General features: G+C 52.7%; 1 protein-coding gene across 1 annotated transcript in view; it reads left to right on the forward strand.

Moving 5' to 3' along the window:
* The window catches only part of LOC142264476 (uncharacterized), a 157,848-nt gene that overhangs the window by 96,765 nt on the left and 44,479 nt on the right, over nucleotides 1–16,604 (forward strand). Inside the window, exons 12-14 of the mRNA XM_075332252.1 lie at nucleotides 12,047–12,170; nucleotides 16,267–16,364; nucleotides 16,449–16,527. Coding sequence (XP_075188367.1) covers nucleotides 12,047–12,170; nucleotides 16,267–16,364; nucleotides 16,449–16,527 — 301 coding nt within the window. The remainder of the gene's footprint in view (nucleotides 1–12,046; nucleotides 12,171–16,266; nucleotides 16,365–16,448; nucleotides 16,528–16,604) is intronic.

The raw sequence follows: 16,604 nt of genomic DNA on the forward strand, positions 1-16,604 counted from the left end.
TAGTGAGTGTGTTACAATGTACAGACTGCAGTCAGGACCTGGAAGGAGCCCGTACATTCTAGTATCTTCAGTAGTGAGTGTGTTACAATGTACAGACTGCAGTCAGGACCTGGAAGGAGCCCATACATTCCAGTATCTTCAGTAGTGAGTGTTACAATGTACGGGCTGCAGTCAGGACCTGGAAGGAGCTCGTACATTCTAGTATCTTCAGTAGTGAGTGTTACAATGTACGGGCTGCAGTCAGGACCTGGAAGGAGCCCGTACATTCTAGTATCTTCAGTAGTGAGTGTGTTACAATGTAAGGGCTGCAGTCAGGACTGGAAGGAGCTCGTACATTCTAGTATCTTCAGTAGTGAGTGTGTTACAATGTACGGGCTGCAGTCAGGACCTGGAAGGAGCCCGTACATTCTAGTATCTTCAGTAGTGAGTGTTACAATGTACGGGCTGCAGTCAGGACCTGGAAGGAGCCCGTACATTCTAGTATCTTCAGTAGTGAGTGTGTTACAATGTACGGGCTGCAGTCAGGACCTGGAAGGAGCTCGTACATTCTAGTATCTTCAGTAGTGAGTGTTACAATGTACGGGCTGCAGTCAGGACCTGGAAGGAGCCCATACATTCTAGTATCTTCAGTAGTGAGTGTGTTACAATGTACGGGCTGCAGTCAGGACCTGGAAGGAGCTCGTACATTCTAGTATCTTCAGTAGTGAGTGTTACAATGTACGGGCTGCAGTCAGGACCTGGAAGGAGCCCATACATTCTAGTATCTTCAGTAGTGAGTGTTTTACAATGTACGGGCTGCAGTCAGGACCTGGAAGGAGCTCGTACATTCTAGTATCTTCAGTAGTGAGTGTGTTACAATGTACCTGCTGCAGTCAGGACCTGGAAGGAGCCCGTACATTCTAGTATTTTCAGTAGTGAGTGTTACAATGTACGGGCTGCAGTCAGGACCTGGAAGGAGCCCGTACATTCTAGTATCTTCAGTAGTGAGTGTGTTACAATGTACGGGCTGCAGTCAGGACCTGGAAGGAGCCCATACATTCTAGTATCTTCAGTAGTGAGTGTTACAATGTACGGGCTGCAGTCAGGACCTGAAGGAGCCCGTACATTTTAGTTCCTTTAGTAGTGAATGAGCTACAATGTACGGGCTGCAGTCAGGACCTGGAAGGAGCCCGTACATTCTAGTGTCTTCAGTAGTGAGTGTGTTACAATGTACGGGCTGCAGTCAGGACCTGGAAGGAGCCCATACATTCCAGTATCTTCAGTAGTGAGTGTTACAATGTACGGGCTGCAGTCAGGACCTGGAAGGAGCCCATACATTCTAGTATTTTCAGTAGTGAGTGTTACAATGTACGGGCTGCAGTCAGGACCTGGAAGGAGCCCATACATTCCAGTATCTTCAGTAGTGAGTGTGTTACAATGTACGGGCTGCAGTCAGGACCTGGAAGGAGCCCATACATTCTAGTATCTTCAGTAGTGAGTGTGTTACAATGTACGGGCTGCAGTCAGGACCTGGAAGGAGCCCGTACATTCTAGTGTCTTCAGTAGTGAGTGTTACAATGTACGGGCTGCAGTCAGGACCTGGAAGGAGCCCATACATTCTAGTATCTTCAGTAGTGAGTGTGTTACAATGTACGGGCTGCAGTCAGGACCTGGAAGGAGCTCGTACATTCTAGTATCTTCAGTAGTGAGTGTTACAATGTACGGGCTGCAGTCAGGACCTGGAAGGAGCCCATACATTCTAGTATCTTCAGTAGTGAGTGTGTTACAATGTACGGGCTGCAGTCAGGACCTGGAAGGAGCCCATACATTCTAGTATCTTCAGTAGTGAGTGTGTTACAATGTACGGGCTGCAGTCAGGACCTGGAAGGAGCCCATACATTCTAGTATCTTCAGTAGTGAGTGTTACAATGTACGGGCTGCAGTCAGGACCTGGAAGGAGCCCATACATTCTAGTATCTTCAGTAGTGAGTGTGTTACAATGTACGGGCTGCAGGCAGGACCTGGAAGGAGCTCGTACATTCTAGTATCTTCAGTAGTGAGTGTTACAATGTACGGGCTGCAGGCAGGACCTGGAAGGAGCTCGTACATTCTAGTGTCTTCAGTAGTGAGTGTGTTACAATGTACGGGCTGCAGGCAGGACCTGGAAGGAGCTCGTACATTCTAGTGTCTTCAGTAGTGAGTGTGTTACAATGTACGGGCTGCAGTCAGGACCTGGAAGGAGCCCGTACATTCTAGTATCTTCAGTAGTGAGTGTTACAATGTACGGGCTGCAGTCAGACCTGGAAGGAGCCCGTACATTCTAGTATCTTCAGTAGTGAGTGTTACAATGTACGGGCTGCAGTCAGGACCTGGAAGGAGCCCGTACATTCTAGTATCTTCAGTAGTGAGTGTTACAATGTACGGGCTGCAGTCAGGACCTGGAAGGAGCCCATACATTCTAGTATCTTCAGTAGTGAGTGTTACAATGTACGGGCCTGCAGTCAGGACCTGGAAGGAGCCCATACATTCTAGTATCTTCAGTAGTGAGTGTTACAATGTACGGGCTGCAGTCAGGACCTGGAAGGAGCCCATACATTCTAGTATCTTCAGTAGTGAGTGTTACAATGTACGGGCTGCAGGCAGGACCTGGAAGGAGCCCGTACATTCTAGTATCTTCAGTAGTGAGTGTTACAATGTACGGGCTGCAGTCAGGACCTGGAAGGAGCTCGTACATTCTAGTATCTTCAGTAGTGAGTGTTACAATGTACGGGCTGCAGTCAGGACCTGGAAGGAGCCCATACATTCTAGTATCTTCAGTAGTGAGTGTGTTACAATGTACGGGCTGCAGTCAGGACCTGGAAGGAGCCCGTACATTCTAGTATCTTCAGTAGTGAGTGTTACAATGTACGGGCTGCAGTCAGGACCTGGAAGGAGCTCGTACATTCTAGTATCTTCAGTAGTGAGTGTTACAATGTACGGGCTGCAGTCAGGACCTGGAAGGAGCTCGTACATTCTAGTGTCTTCAGTAGTGAGTGTGTTACAATGTACGGGCTGCAGTCAGGACCTGGAAGGAGCCCGTACATTCTAGTATCTTCAGTAGTGAGTGTGTTACAATGTACGGCTGCAGTCAGGACCTGGAAGGAGCCCATACATTCCAGTATCTTCAGTAGTGAGTGTGTTACAATGTACGGGCTGCAGTCAGGACCTGGAAGGAGCCCGTACATTCTAGTATCTTCAGTAGTGAGTGTTACAATGTACGGGCTGCAGTCAGGACCTGGAAGGAGCCCATACATTCCAGTATCTTCAGTAGTGAGTGTTACAATGTACGGGCTGCAGTCAGGACCTGGAAGGAGCCCATACATTCCAGTATCTTCAGTAGTGAGTGTTACAATGTACGGGCTGCAGTCAGGACCTGGAAGGAGCCCGTACATTCTAGTATCTTCAGTAGTGAGTGTTACAATGTACGGGGCTGCAGTCAGGACCTGGAAGGAGCCCGTACATTCTAGTATCTTCAGTAGTGAGTGTGTTACAATGTACGGGCTGCAGTCAGGACCTGGAAGGAGCCCGTACATTTTAGTTCCTTTAGTAGTGAATGAGCTGCAATGTACGGGCTTCTTCCAGATCCTGACTGCAGCCAGTACAGTCTAGGCCCTGTCCAGGAAGGAGCCCGTACTTTCTAGGCTGAGCCCAGCCACGAGGAAATGTCTGCGAGAGCTAAAGGACCTGTAATGACGTCATGCCATGTGACCGGGGGGCGGAGATCAAGAAAGAAGGACTTGTGCTGACGTGTCCATTATCACTTCCTTTATCCGCCCCTGAAATCGCTGATCACATGACGGTGACGTCCCACAGGTCCTTCAGCTCTCAGTGCAGCATATTCTTCCTGCATGCGCTGCTCCTGTTCTCTGTTATCAGCCAGCAGCAGATTTCCCGCCATTCAGGTGAGGTTACAGCGGAGGGTTCGGTGCAGTGTTGTAGTGAATCTGGGGACGTCCAGCATTATATGGGGCATGTGCCGCTGATGCGATGTCCCCGCTGCTTGTGCGGTCACCGCCTCCGAGGTTATAATGAGCGGTCAGATCCGCGCAGGAGGCGGAGAAGCTTTTATGGCTTTTCTTCCTTATAAAAGGGGATATTTGGGGAAGAATTTAGTGATTTGCAGCTTCTCCTTTACCATAGACACCAGCACGAGATCCCTGCAGCGGATCCAGTTTTCCTCCTTCTCCTGAATGATCCCCGAGGATGGATGAGAATGAGATCAGCAGAAGATTATTAACCCTCTCCCTGGAGGTCATCTCCCTGCTGAGCGGAGAGGTAACTCCTCCACATTCCTGTCAGGATTTCATTATATATCTGGGATTTAGTGATTTGTCTCCATCCACAGGATTACACCATAGTGAGGAAGACACCGGGGGACTGTGTGACTCCCCTCATCCATCTCCAGGAGTCAGGAGGGCGGAGCCTGAGCCCCATCACAGCCCCTCCCCCGATACATGAGAGGAGCAAGAAGAAGATCCTAGAGCTCAGCAACAAGATGATTGAGCTGCTGACCGGAGAGGTGACTGCTGGGACATTATACAGGAAGCACTGGAGGATTCTGGGTGATGACCGGAGAGGTGACTGCTGGGACATTATACAGGAAGCACTGGAGGATTCTGGGTGATGAGGGGAGAGGTGACTGCTGGGACATTATACAGGAAGCACTGGAGGATTCTGGGTGATGAGGGGAGAGGTGACTGCTGGGGCATTATACAGGAGGCACTGGAGGATTCTGGGTGATGAGGGGAGAGGTGACTGCTGGGACATTATACAGGAAGCACTGGAGGATTCTGGGTGATGAGGGGAGAGGTGACTGCTGGGACATTATACAGGAAGCACTGGAGGATTCTGGGTGATGAGGGGAGAGGTGACTGCTGGGACATTATACAGGAGGCACTGGAGGATTCTGGGTGATGAGGGGAGAGGTGACTGCTGGGAGATTATACAGGAAGCACTGGAGGATTCTGGGGGATGAGGGGAGAGGTGACTGCTGGGACATTATACAGGAAGCACTGGAGGATTCTAGGTGATGAGGGGAGAGGTGACTGCTGGGACATTATACAGGAAGCACTGGAGGATTCTGGGTGATGAGGGGAGAGGTGACTGCTGCGACATTATACAGGAAGCACTGGAGGATTCTGGGTGATGAGGGGAGAGGTGACTGCTGGGACATTATACAGGAAGCACTGGAGGATTCTGGGTGATGAGGGGAGAGGTGACTGCTGGGAGATTATACAGGAAGCACTGGAGGATTCTGGGTGATGAGGGGAGAGGTGACTGCTGGGACATTATACAGGAAGCACTGGAGGATTCTAGGTGATGAGGGGAGAGGTGACTGCTGGGACATTATACAGGAGGCACTGGAGGATTCTGGGTGATGAGGGGAGGGGTGACTGCTGGGACATTATACAGGAAGCACTGGAGGATTCTGGGTGATGAGGGGAGGGGTGACTGCTGGGACATTATACAGGAAGCACTGGAGGATTCTGGGTGATGAGGGGAGGGGTGACTGCTGGGACATTATACAGGAAGCACTGGAGGATTCTGGGTGATGAGGGGAGGGGTGACTGCTGGGACATTATACAGGAAGCACTGGAGGATTCTGGGTGATGAGGGGAGGGGTGACTGCTGGGACATTATACAGGAAGCACTGGAGGATTCTGGGTGATGAGGGGAGGGGTGACTGCTGGGACATTATACAGGAAGCACTGGAGGATTCTGGGTGATGAGGGGAGGGGTGACTGCTGGGACATTATACAGGAAGCACTGGAGGATTCTGGGTGATGAGGGGAGAGGTGACTGCTGGGAGATTATACAGGAAGCACTGGAGGATTCTGGGTGATGAGGGGAGAGGTGACTGCTGGGACATTATACAGGAAGCACTGGAGGATTCTGGGTGATGAGGGGACTGCTGGGACATTATACAGGAAGCACTGGAGGATTCTGGGAGATGAGTGGAGAGGTGACTGCTGGGACATTATACAGGAAGCACTGGAGGATTCTGGGTGATGAGAGGTGACTGCTGGGACATTATACAGGAAGCACTGGAGGATTCTGGGAGATGAGTGGAGAGGTGACTGCTGGGACATTATACAGGAAGCACTGGAGGATTCTGGGTGATGAGGGGAGAGGTGACTGCTGGGACATTATACAGGAGGCACTGGAGGATTCCGGGTGATGAGAGGAGAGGTGACTGCTGGGACATTATACAGGAAGCACTGGAGGATTCTGGGTGATGAGGGGAGAAGTGACTGCTGGGACATTATACAGGAGGCACTGGAGGATTCTGGGTGATGAGGGGAGAGGTGACTGCTGGGACATTATACAGGAAGCACTGGAGGATTCTGGGTGATGAGGGGAGAGGTGACTGCTGGGACATTATACAGGAGGCACTGGAGGATTCTGGGTGATGATGGGAGAGGTGACTGCTGGGACATTATACAGGAAGCACTGGAGGATTCTGGGTGATGAGGGGAGAGGTGACTGCTGGGACATTATACAGGAGGCACTGGAGGATTCTGGGTGATGAGGGGAGAGGTGACTGCTGGGACATTATACAGGAGGCACTGGAGGATTCTGGGTGATGAGGGGAGAGGTGACTGCTGGGACATTATACAGGAGGCACTGGAGGATTCTGGGTGATGAGGGGAGAGGTGACTGCTGGGACATTATACAGGAAGCACTGGAGGATTCTGGGTGATGAGGGGAGAGGTGACTGCTGGGACATTATACAGGAGGCACTGGAGGATTCTGGGTGATGAGGGGAGAGGTGACTGCTGGGAGATTATACAGGAAGCACTGGAGGATTCTGGGTGATGAGGGGAGAGGTGACTGCTGGGACATTATACAGGAAGCACTGGAGGATTCTGGGAGATGAGTGGAGAGGTGACTGCTGGGACATTATACAGGAAGCACTGGAGGATTCTGGGTGATGAGGGGAGAGGTGACTGCTGGGACATTATACAGGAAGCACTGGAGGATTCTGGGTGATGAGAGGAGAGGTGACTGCTGGGACATTATACAGGAAGCACTGGAGGATTCTGGGTGATGAGGGGAGAGGTGACTGCTGGGACATTATACAGGAAGCACTGGAGGATTCTGGGTGATGAGGGGAGAGGTGACTGCTGGGACATTATACAGGAAGCACTGGAGGATTCTGGGTGATGAGGGGAGAGGTGACTGCTGGGACATTATACAGGAAGCACTGGAGGATTCTGGGTGATGAGGGGAGAAGTGACTGCTGGGACATTATACAGGAGGCACTGGAGGATTCTGGGTGATGAGGGGAGAGGTGACTGCTGGGACATTATACAGGAGGCACTGGAGGATTCTGGGTGATGATGGGAGAGGTGACTGCTGGGACATTATACAGGAGGCACTGGAGGATTCTGGGTGATGATGGGAGAGGTGACTGCTGGGACATTATACAGGAAGCACTGGAGGATTCTGGGTGATGAGGGGAGAGGTGACTGCTGGGACATTATACAGGAGGCACTGGAGGATTCTGGGTGATGAGGGGAGAGGTGACTGCTGGGACATTATACAGGAGGCACTGGAGGATTCTGGGTGATGAGGGGAGAGGTGACTGCTGGGACATTATACAGGAGGCACTGGAGGATTCTGGGTGATGAGGGGAGAGGTGACTGCTGGGACATTATACAGGAAGCACTGGAGGATTCTGGGTGATGAGGGGAGAGGTGACTGCTGGGAGATTATACAGGAAGCACTGGAGGATTCTGGGTGATGAGGGGAGAGGTGACTGCTGGGACATTATACAGGAAGCACTGGAGGATTCTGGGTGATGACCGGAGAGGTGACTGCTGGGACATTATACAGGAAGCACTGGAGGATTCTGGGTGATGAGGGGAGAGGTGACTGCTGGGAGATTATACAGGAAGCACTGGAGGATTCTGGGTGATGAGGGGAGAGGAGACTGCTGGGACATTATACAGGAAGCACTGGAGGATTCTGGGTGATGAGGGGAGAGGTGACTGCTGGGACATTATACAGGAGGCACTGGAGGATTCTGGGTGATGAGGGGAGAGGTGACTGCTGGGACATTATACAGGAAGCACTGGAGGATTCTGGGTGATGAGGGGAGAGGTGACTGCTGGGAGATTATACAGGAAGCACTGGAGGATTCTGGGTGATGAGGGGAGAGGTGACTGCTGGGACATTATACAGGAAGCACTGGAGGATTCTGGGTGATGAGGGGAGAGGTGACTGCTGGGACATTATACAGGAAGCACTGGAGGATTCTGGGTTATGAGGGGAGAGGTGACTGCTGGGACATTATACAGGAAGCACTGGAGGATTCTGGGTTATGAGGGGAGAGGTGACTGCTGGGACATTATACAGGAAGCACTGGAGGATTCTGGGTGATGAGGGGAGAGGTGACTGCTGGGACATTATACAGGAAGCACTGGAGGATTCTGGGTGATGACCGGAGAGGTGACTGCAGGGATATTATACAGGAAGCACTGGAGGATTCTGGGTGATGAGGGGAGAGGTGACTGCTGGGACATTATACAGGAGGCACTGGAGGATTCTGGGTGATGAGGGGAGAGGTGACTGCTGGGACATTATACAGGAAGCACTGGAGGATTCTGGGTGATGAGGGGAGAGGTGACTGCTGGGACATTATACAGGAGGCACTGGAGGATTCTGGGTGATGAGGGGAGAGGTGACTGCTGGGACATTATACAGGAAGCACTGGAGGATTCTGGGTGATGACCGGAGAGGTGACTGCTGGGACATTATACAGGAAGCACTGGAGGATTCTGGGTGATGACCGGAGAGGTGACTGCTGGGATATTATACAGGAGGCACTGGAGGATTCTGGGTGATGAGCGGAGAGGTGACTGCTGAGACATTATACAGGAAGCAGTGGAGGATTCTGGGTGATGAGGGGAGAGGTGACTGCTGGGACATTATACAGGAAGCACTGGAGGATTCTGGGTGATGAGGGGAGAGGTGACTGCTGGGACATTATACAGGAAGCACTGGAGGATTCTGGGTGATGACCGGAGAGGTGACTGCAGGGATATTATACAGGAAGCACTGGAGGATTCTGGGTGATGAGGGGAGAGGTGACTGCTGGGACATTATACAGGAGGCACTGGAGGATTCTGGGTGATGAGGGGAGAGGTGACTGCTGGGACATTATACAGGAAGCACTGGAGGATTCTGGGTGATGAGGGGAGAGGTGACTGCTGGCACATTATATAGGAAGCACTGGAGGATTCTGGGTGATGAGGGGAGAGGTGACTGCTGGCACATTATACAGGAAGCACTGGAGGATTCTGGGTGATGAGGGGAGAGGTGACTGCTGGGACATTATACAGGGAGCACTGGAGGATTCTGGGTGATGAGGGGAGAGGTGACTGCTGGGACATTATACAGGAGGCACTGGAGGATTCTGGGTGATGAGGGGAGAGGTGACTGCTGGGACATTACACAGGAGGCACTGGAGGATTCTGGGTGATGAGGGGAGAGGTGACTGCTGGGACATTATACAGGAAGCACTGGAGGATTCTGGGTGATGAGGGGAGAGGTGACTGCTGGGACATTATACAGGAAGCACTGGAGGATTCTGGGTGATGAGAGGAGAGGTGACTGCTGGGACATTATACAGGAAGCACTGGAGGATTCTGGGTGATGAGGGGAGAGGTGACTGCTGGGACATTATACAGGAAGCACTGGAGGATTCTGGGTGATGAGGGGAGAGGTGACTGCTGGCACATTATATAGGAAGCACTGGAGGATTCTGGGTGATGAGGGGAGAGGTGACTGCTGGGACATTATACAGGAAGCACTGGAGGATTCTGGGTGATGAGGGGAGAGGTGACTGCTGGGACATTATACAGGAAGCACTGGAGGATTCTGGGTGATGAGGGGAGAGGTGACTGCTGGGACATTATACAGGAGGCACTGGAGGATTCTGGGTGATGAGGGGAGAGGTGACTGCTGGGACATTATACAGGAAGCACTGGAGGATTCTGGGTGATGAGGGGAGAGGTGACTGCTGGCACATTATACAGGAAGCACTGGAGGATTCTGGGTGATGAGGGGAGAGGTGACTGCTGGGACATTATACAAGAAGCACTGGAGGATTCTGGGTGATGAGGGGAGAGGTGACTGCTGGGACATTATACAGGAAGCACTGGAGGATTCTGGGTGATGAGGGGAGAGGTGACTGCTGGCACATTATATAGGAAGCACTGGAGGATTCTGGGTGATGAGGGGAGAGGTGACTGCTGGCACATTATACAGGAAGCACTGGAGGATTCTGGGTGATGAGGGGAGAGGTGACTGCTGGGACATTATACAGGGAGCACTGGAGGATTCTGGGTGATGAGGGGAGAGGTGACTGCTGGGACATTATACAGGAGGCACTGGAGGATTCTGGGTGATGAGGGGAGAGGTGACTGCTGGGACATTACACAGGAGGCACTGGAGGATTCTGGGTGATGAGGGGAGAGGTGACTGCTGGGACATTATACAGGAGGATTCTGGGTGATGAGGGGAGAGGTGACTGCTGGGACATTATACAGGAGGCACTGGAGGATTCTGGGTGATGAGGGGAGAGGTGACTGCTGGGACATTACACAGGAGGCACTGGAGGATTCTGGGTGATGAGGGGAGAGGTGACTGCTGGGACATTATACAGGAAGCACTGGAGGATTCTGGGTGATGAGGGGAGAGGTGACTGCTGGGACATTATACAGGAAGCACTGGAGGATTCTGGGGGATGAGGGGAGAGGTGACTGCTGGGACATTATACAGGAGGCACTGGAGGATTCTGGGTGATGAGGGGAGAGGTGACTGCTGGGACATTACACAGGAGGCACTGGAGGATTCTGGGTGATGAGGGGAGAGGTGACTGCTGGGACATTATACAGGAGGATTCTGGGTGATGAGCGGAGAGGTGACTGCTGGGACATTATACAGGAAGCACTGGAGGATTCTGGGTGATGAGGGGAGAGGTGACTGCTGGGACATTATACAGGGAGCACTGGAGGATTCTGGGTGATGAGGGGAGAGGTGACTGCTGGGACATTATACAGGAGGCACTGGAGGATTCTGGGTGATGAGGGGAGAGGTGACTGCTGGGACATTACACAGGAGGCACTGGAGGATTCTGGGTGATGAGGGGAGAGGTGACTGCTGGGACATTATACAGGAGGCACTGGAGGATTCTGGGTGATGAGGGGAGAGGTGACTGCTGGGACATTACACAGGAGGCACTGGAGGATTCTGGGTGATGAGGGGAGAGGTGACTGCTGGGACATTACACAGGAGGCACTGGAGGATTCTGGGTGATGAGGGGAGAGGTGACTGCTGGGACATTACACAGGAGGCACTGGAGGATTCTGGGTGATGAGGGGAGAGGTGACTGCTGGGACATTATACAGGAAGCACTGGAGGATTCTGGGTGATGACCGGAGAGGTGACTGCTGGGACATTATACAGGAGGCACTGGAGGATTCTGGGTGATGAGGGGAGAGGTGACTGCTGGGACATTATACAGGAGGATTCTGGGTGATGAGCGGAGAGGTGACTGCTGGGACATTATACAGGAAGCACTGGAGGATTCTGGGTGATGAGGGGAGAGGTGACTGCTAGGATATTATACAGGAAGCACTGGAGGATTCTGGGTGATGAGGGGAGAGGTGACTGCTGGGGCATTATACAGGAGGCACTGGAGGATTCTGGGTGATGAGGGGAGAGGTGACTGCTGGGACATTATACAGGAAGCACTGGAGGATTCTGGGTGATGAGGGGAGAGGTGACTGCTGGGACATTATACAGGAAGCACTGGAGGATTCTGGGTGATGGGGGAGAGGCGACTGCTGGGACATTATACAGGAAGCACTGGAGGATTCTGGGTGATGAGGGGAGAGGTGACTGCTGGGACATTATACAGGAAGCACTGGAGGATTCTGGGTGATGGGGGAGAGGTGACTGCTGGGACATTATACCGGAGGCACTGGAGGATTCTGGGTGATGTTGGTGTCGTTGTTGTCAGGTTCCTATAAGGTGTCAGGACGTCGCTGTCTTTCTCTCCATGGAGGAGTGGGAGTATCTGGAAGGACACAAGGAGCGGTACGAGGAGGTGATGATGGAGGAGGAGCAGCGGTCGGTGACATCAGGTGAGGGGCGCGGCTCATTTTTGGTTTTGGTTTCTGATTGTAGAATTCAGTTTAATCAAGTTTCAGAAAAGTAAAATGCCTTTTTTTCATTCTATAAGACACCTCTCTATAGAGGATGATGTGGTTGGGGTCACCGCTCCTTCTCTCTATAGGGGATGGGGTCGGGTCACCGCGCCTCCTCTCTATAGGGGATGTGGTCGGGGTCACCGCGCCTCCTCTCTATAGGGGATGATGTGATCGGGGTCACCGCGCCTCCTCTCTATAGGGGATGATGTGGTCGGGGTCACCGTGCCTCCTCTCTATAGGGGATGATGGGGTCGGGTCATCGCGCCTCCTCTCTATAGGGGATGATGAGGTCGGGGTCATCGCGCCTCCTCTCTATAGGGGATGATGGGGTCGGGGTCACCGCGCCTCTTCTCTATAGGGGATGATGGGGTCGGGTCACCGCGCCTCTTCTCTATAGGGGATGATGGGGTCGGGTCACCGCGCCTCTTCTCTATAGGGGATGATGGGGTCGGGTCACCGCGCCTCCTCTCTATAGGGGATGATGTGGTCGGGGTCACCGCGCCTCCTCTCTATAGGGGATGATGTGGTCGGGGTCACCGCGCCTCCTCTCTATAGGGGATGATGTGGTCGGGGTCACCGCGCCTCCTCTCTATAGGGGATGATGTGGTCGGGGTCACCGCACCTCCTCTCTATAGGGGATGATGTGGTCGGGGTCACCGCGCCTCTTCTCTATAGGGGATGATGTGGTCGGGTCACCGCGCCTCATCTCTCTATAGGGGATGATGTGGTCGGGGTCACCGCGCCTCCGCTCTATAGGGGATGATGTGGTCGGGGTCACCGTGCCTCCTCTCTATAGGGGATGATGGGGTCGGGGTCACCGCGCCTCTAGTTTATAGGGGATGATGTGGTCGGGGTCACCGCGCCTCCTCTCTATAGGGGATGATGTGGTCGGGGTCACCGCGCCTCCTCTCTATAGGGGATGATGTGGTTGGGGTCACCGCTCCTTCTCTCTATAGGGGATGGGGTCGGGTCACCGCGCCTCCTCTCTATAGGGGATGTGGTCGGGGTCACCGCGCCTCCTCTCTATAGGGGATGATGTGATCGGGGTCACCGCGCCTCCTCTCTATAGGGGATGATGTGGTCGGGGTCACCGTGCCTCCTCTCTATAGGGGATGATGGGGTCGGGTCATCGCGCCTCCTCTCTATAGGGGAAGATGAGGTCGGGGTCACCGCGCCTCTTCTCTATAGGGGATGATGGGGTCGGGTCACCGCGCCTCTTCTCTATAGGGGATGATGGGGTCGGGTCACCGCGCCTCTTCTCTATAGGGGATGATGGGGTCGGGTCACCGCGCCTCCTCTCTATAGGGGATGATGTGGTCGGGGTCACCGCGCCTCCTCTCTATAGGGGATGATGTGGTCGGGGTCACCGCGCCTCCTCTCTATAGGGGATGATGTGGTCGGGGTCACCGCGCCTCCTTTCTATAGGGGATGATGTGGTCGGGGTCACCGCACCTCCTCTCTATAGGGGATGATGTGGTCGGGGTCACCGCGCCTCTTCTCTATAGGGGATGATGTGGTCGGGTCACCGCGCCTCATCTCTCTATAGGGGATGATGTGGTCGGGGTCACCGCGCCTCCGCTCTATAGGGGATGATGTGGTCGGGGTCACCGCGCCTCCTCTCTATAGGGGATGATGGGGTCGGGGTCACCGCGCCTCTAGTTTATAGGGGATGATGTGGTCGGGGTCACCGCGCCTCCTCTCTATAGGGGATGATGTGGTCGGGGTCACCGCGCCTCCTCTCTATAGGGGATGATGTGGTCGGGGTCACCGCGCCTCTTCTCTATAGGGGATGATGTGGTCGGGTCACCGCGCCTCATCTCTCTATAGGGGATGATGTGGTCGGGTCACCGCGCCTCCGCTCTATAGGGGATGATGTGGTCGGGGTCACCGCGCCTCCTGTTTATAGGGGATGATGTGGTCGGGGTCACCGCGCCTCCTCTCTATAGGGGATGATGTGGTCGGGGGTCACCGCGCCTCCTCTCTATAGGGGATGATGTGGTCGGGGGTCACTGCGCCTCCTCTCTATAGGGGATGATGGGGTCGGGTCACCGCTCCTCCTCTCTGTAGGGGATGATGTGGTCGGGGGTCAACGCGCCTCCTCTCTATAGGGGATGATGGGGTCGGGGTCACCGCGCCTCCTGTTTATAGGGGATGATGTGGTCGGGGTCACCGCGCCTCCTCTCTATAGGGGATGATGGGGTCGGGTCACCGCTCCTCCTCTCTGTAGGGGATGATGTGGTCGGGGGTCACCGCGCCTCCTCTCTATAGGGGATGATGGGGTCGGGTCACCGCTCCTCCTCTCTGTAGGGGATGATATTTCTCCTTGAGGAGAGCGTAAGTTCTGAGTACTGAGAGTTATAGACCGTGCAATGCTCCCTGGGAAATAAAGAAGATGCAAATGTCCTTTTTTCAGATGCGGAGAGCCGAGTCTGTAGTGCCCCCTATAGGCAGCAATAGTCCAGAACTGACCTTTCTATGGGTTCTGGCCTATTTATTTGTGATATTTTGTGGAAATTGTGACTTTTTGATCATCTTGTTTTTATTGCATTTTTGGGGAAATGTTTTTGGTGTTTTGATTTTTTATATTCTAGCGTTTGCTGTGTGGCAGAACCGTGACATGGCAATGCCAAATATGTTTATTTTTCTTCTACTAAATTATTTTTGGTTCTCCATTTTGGGAGAGAGAGTAAAAATAACGGGGCTTTAAACCTGTGATGCTATAAATTCTGGGCTTCATAGGAAATCCTTGGTGGCAGAGTCACGCCTTCTGCTGGCCCCGGCCATCATGGGACCCTGCGGTCAAGTGACTGACTGGCAGGGGAGTGGGACACCCAGCCACTTACATGGTACTGTCAGGGTGTCAGCGGCAGTGAAGTGGTTAAATGGCAGCAATCTGAGCTTGCTCCATAGATGCCCACCTGGCATCCTCCAGGCATGAACATCAGATGTCAAGAAGGGGTTAAAGCCCCTAATCACATGACTTCAGAATATGTGGGACGGGGTGTTTGTGCTTCAAGGGCTCAGCGACGGTAAAGTGTCAGGCGGTGGCTCCTCCTCTTCATGTGATCAGAACGATACATGTGGGAGGATGATGTGGGTGTTGGCCCTGCAGGAACATTGCGCGGCCACAGGGTGGTGATTATTAGTTTGTGTCCCTTCTTGAAGGGTTATTTTTTTCAGAACTTTTTGTATTCTGGGAGGTTTTCTCTGGAGTCCGACCAGACAATCTATCCTTGGCTCCCCGTGTGCTTCAGTAAGCGCTTGTGACCCAGGTGCCTGCTCTCTAGGTGTCCATCCTTGTTACAATATGGTAGTCAGTCGCCGCTTTGTACCGGGTGAATCCCACAACTCCATCCTTTCAGTCGCTGTGGCTCCATCCATTTATCTGCCCTTTCTTCCCCTCTTTCAGAGACAAACTCAAATCTTTCGGTGCACCCACCGCCTATTTTAGTGTTTTATATCGAGGCAGATGTTGAAATGTATCTCTATTTTAAGGAGAATGAAAATGCGGTAACCCGTGATTTAATAGGAGGATGGCAGGTTCTGTTCTTTTGACGCAATCCTAGAGGATCCTGATCTGGTTGGAGACTATGTCCTCATGGATGGAGACATCATTAGCTCTCAAACTACCGAAGGATAGAAATGTGGAGCTTTCTCCAGTTCCTCGGTGGTTCCATCCCTGGTGGAGACGATACTTGGAGAAGTTGTGTTTCTTTCTATTGTTCCTTTCTCTGACAGATGAGGGTCTTCTCTCGGTCTCCTCAGGGTTTTCATCCTCTGAGTGCAGAACAGGAGAGCATTAGGCTTTATCTTGCTGATTGTAGGCCTCAAGTATGAAGTGATAATGTGCTGGGACCTCAGTGGTGGTGGTGAGGACCACAGTGTGCTGGGATCTCGTTACCGGTGGTGAGGACCACAACAAGGGACTTTAGTCCCTGAGACAAACCTTGAATTTCTAGTATTCAGAGAAGTGTCTCTTATATAGACAGATACATGGCCGGTCATGTATTCAGTCTCTGTGTCTCCACAGATGGATCCAGGAGGAGAAATCCCCCAGAGAGATGTCCCCGTCCTCTGTGTCTCCAGGACTGTCCAGAGGAGAATCACAATGTCCCGGAGACTCATCAGGTAGATGGCGCTGAAGTCTCCACAACATCTGACCATAAAGTGATTGGACCAGAGCTCGATTTACATTTTTTCTTGTTTTTTTAGGCTGAAGATCTGATGGATCTTAACATTGAGGTTATAGATGAAGCAGAAGAGTCGATGGATTTATGGGCCGATCAGCAGGGTAAGCTGTCATCTAAGCTCTGTGGTCACCTACTACTACTCGCATAATCTCCTCATCACATGCCACAATCTTTTCCA

This window comes from Anomaloglossus baeobatrachus, chromosome 1 (assembly GCF_048569485.1).
Source record: "Anomaloglossus baeobatrachus isolate aAnoBae1 chromosome 1, aAnoBae1.hap1, whole genome shotgun sequence".
Classification (NCBI taxonomy): Eukaryota; Metazoa; Chordata; class Amphibia; order Anura; family Aromobatidae; genus Anomaloglossus; species Anomaloglossus baeobatrachus.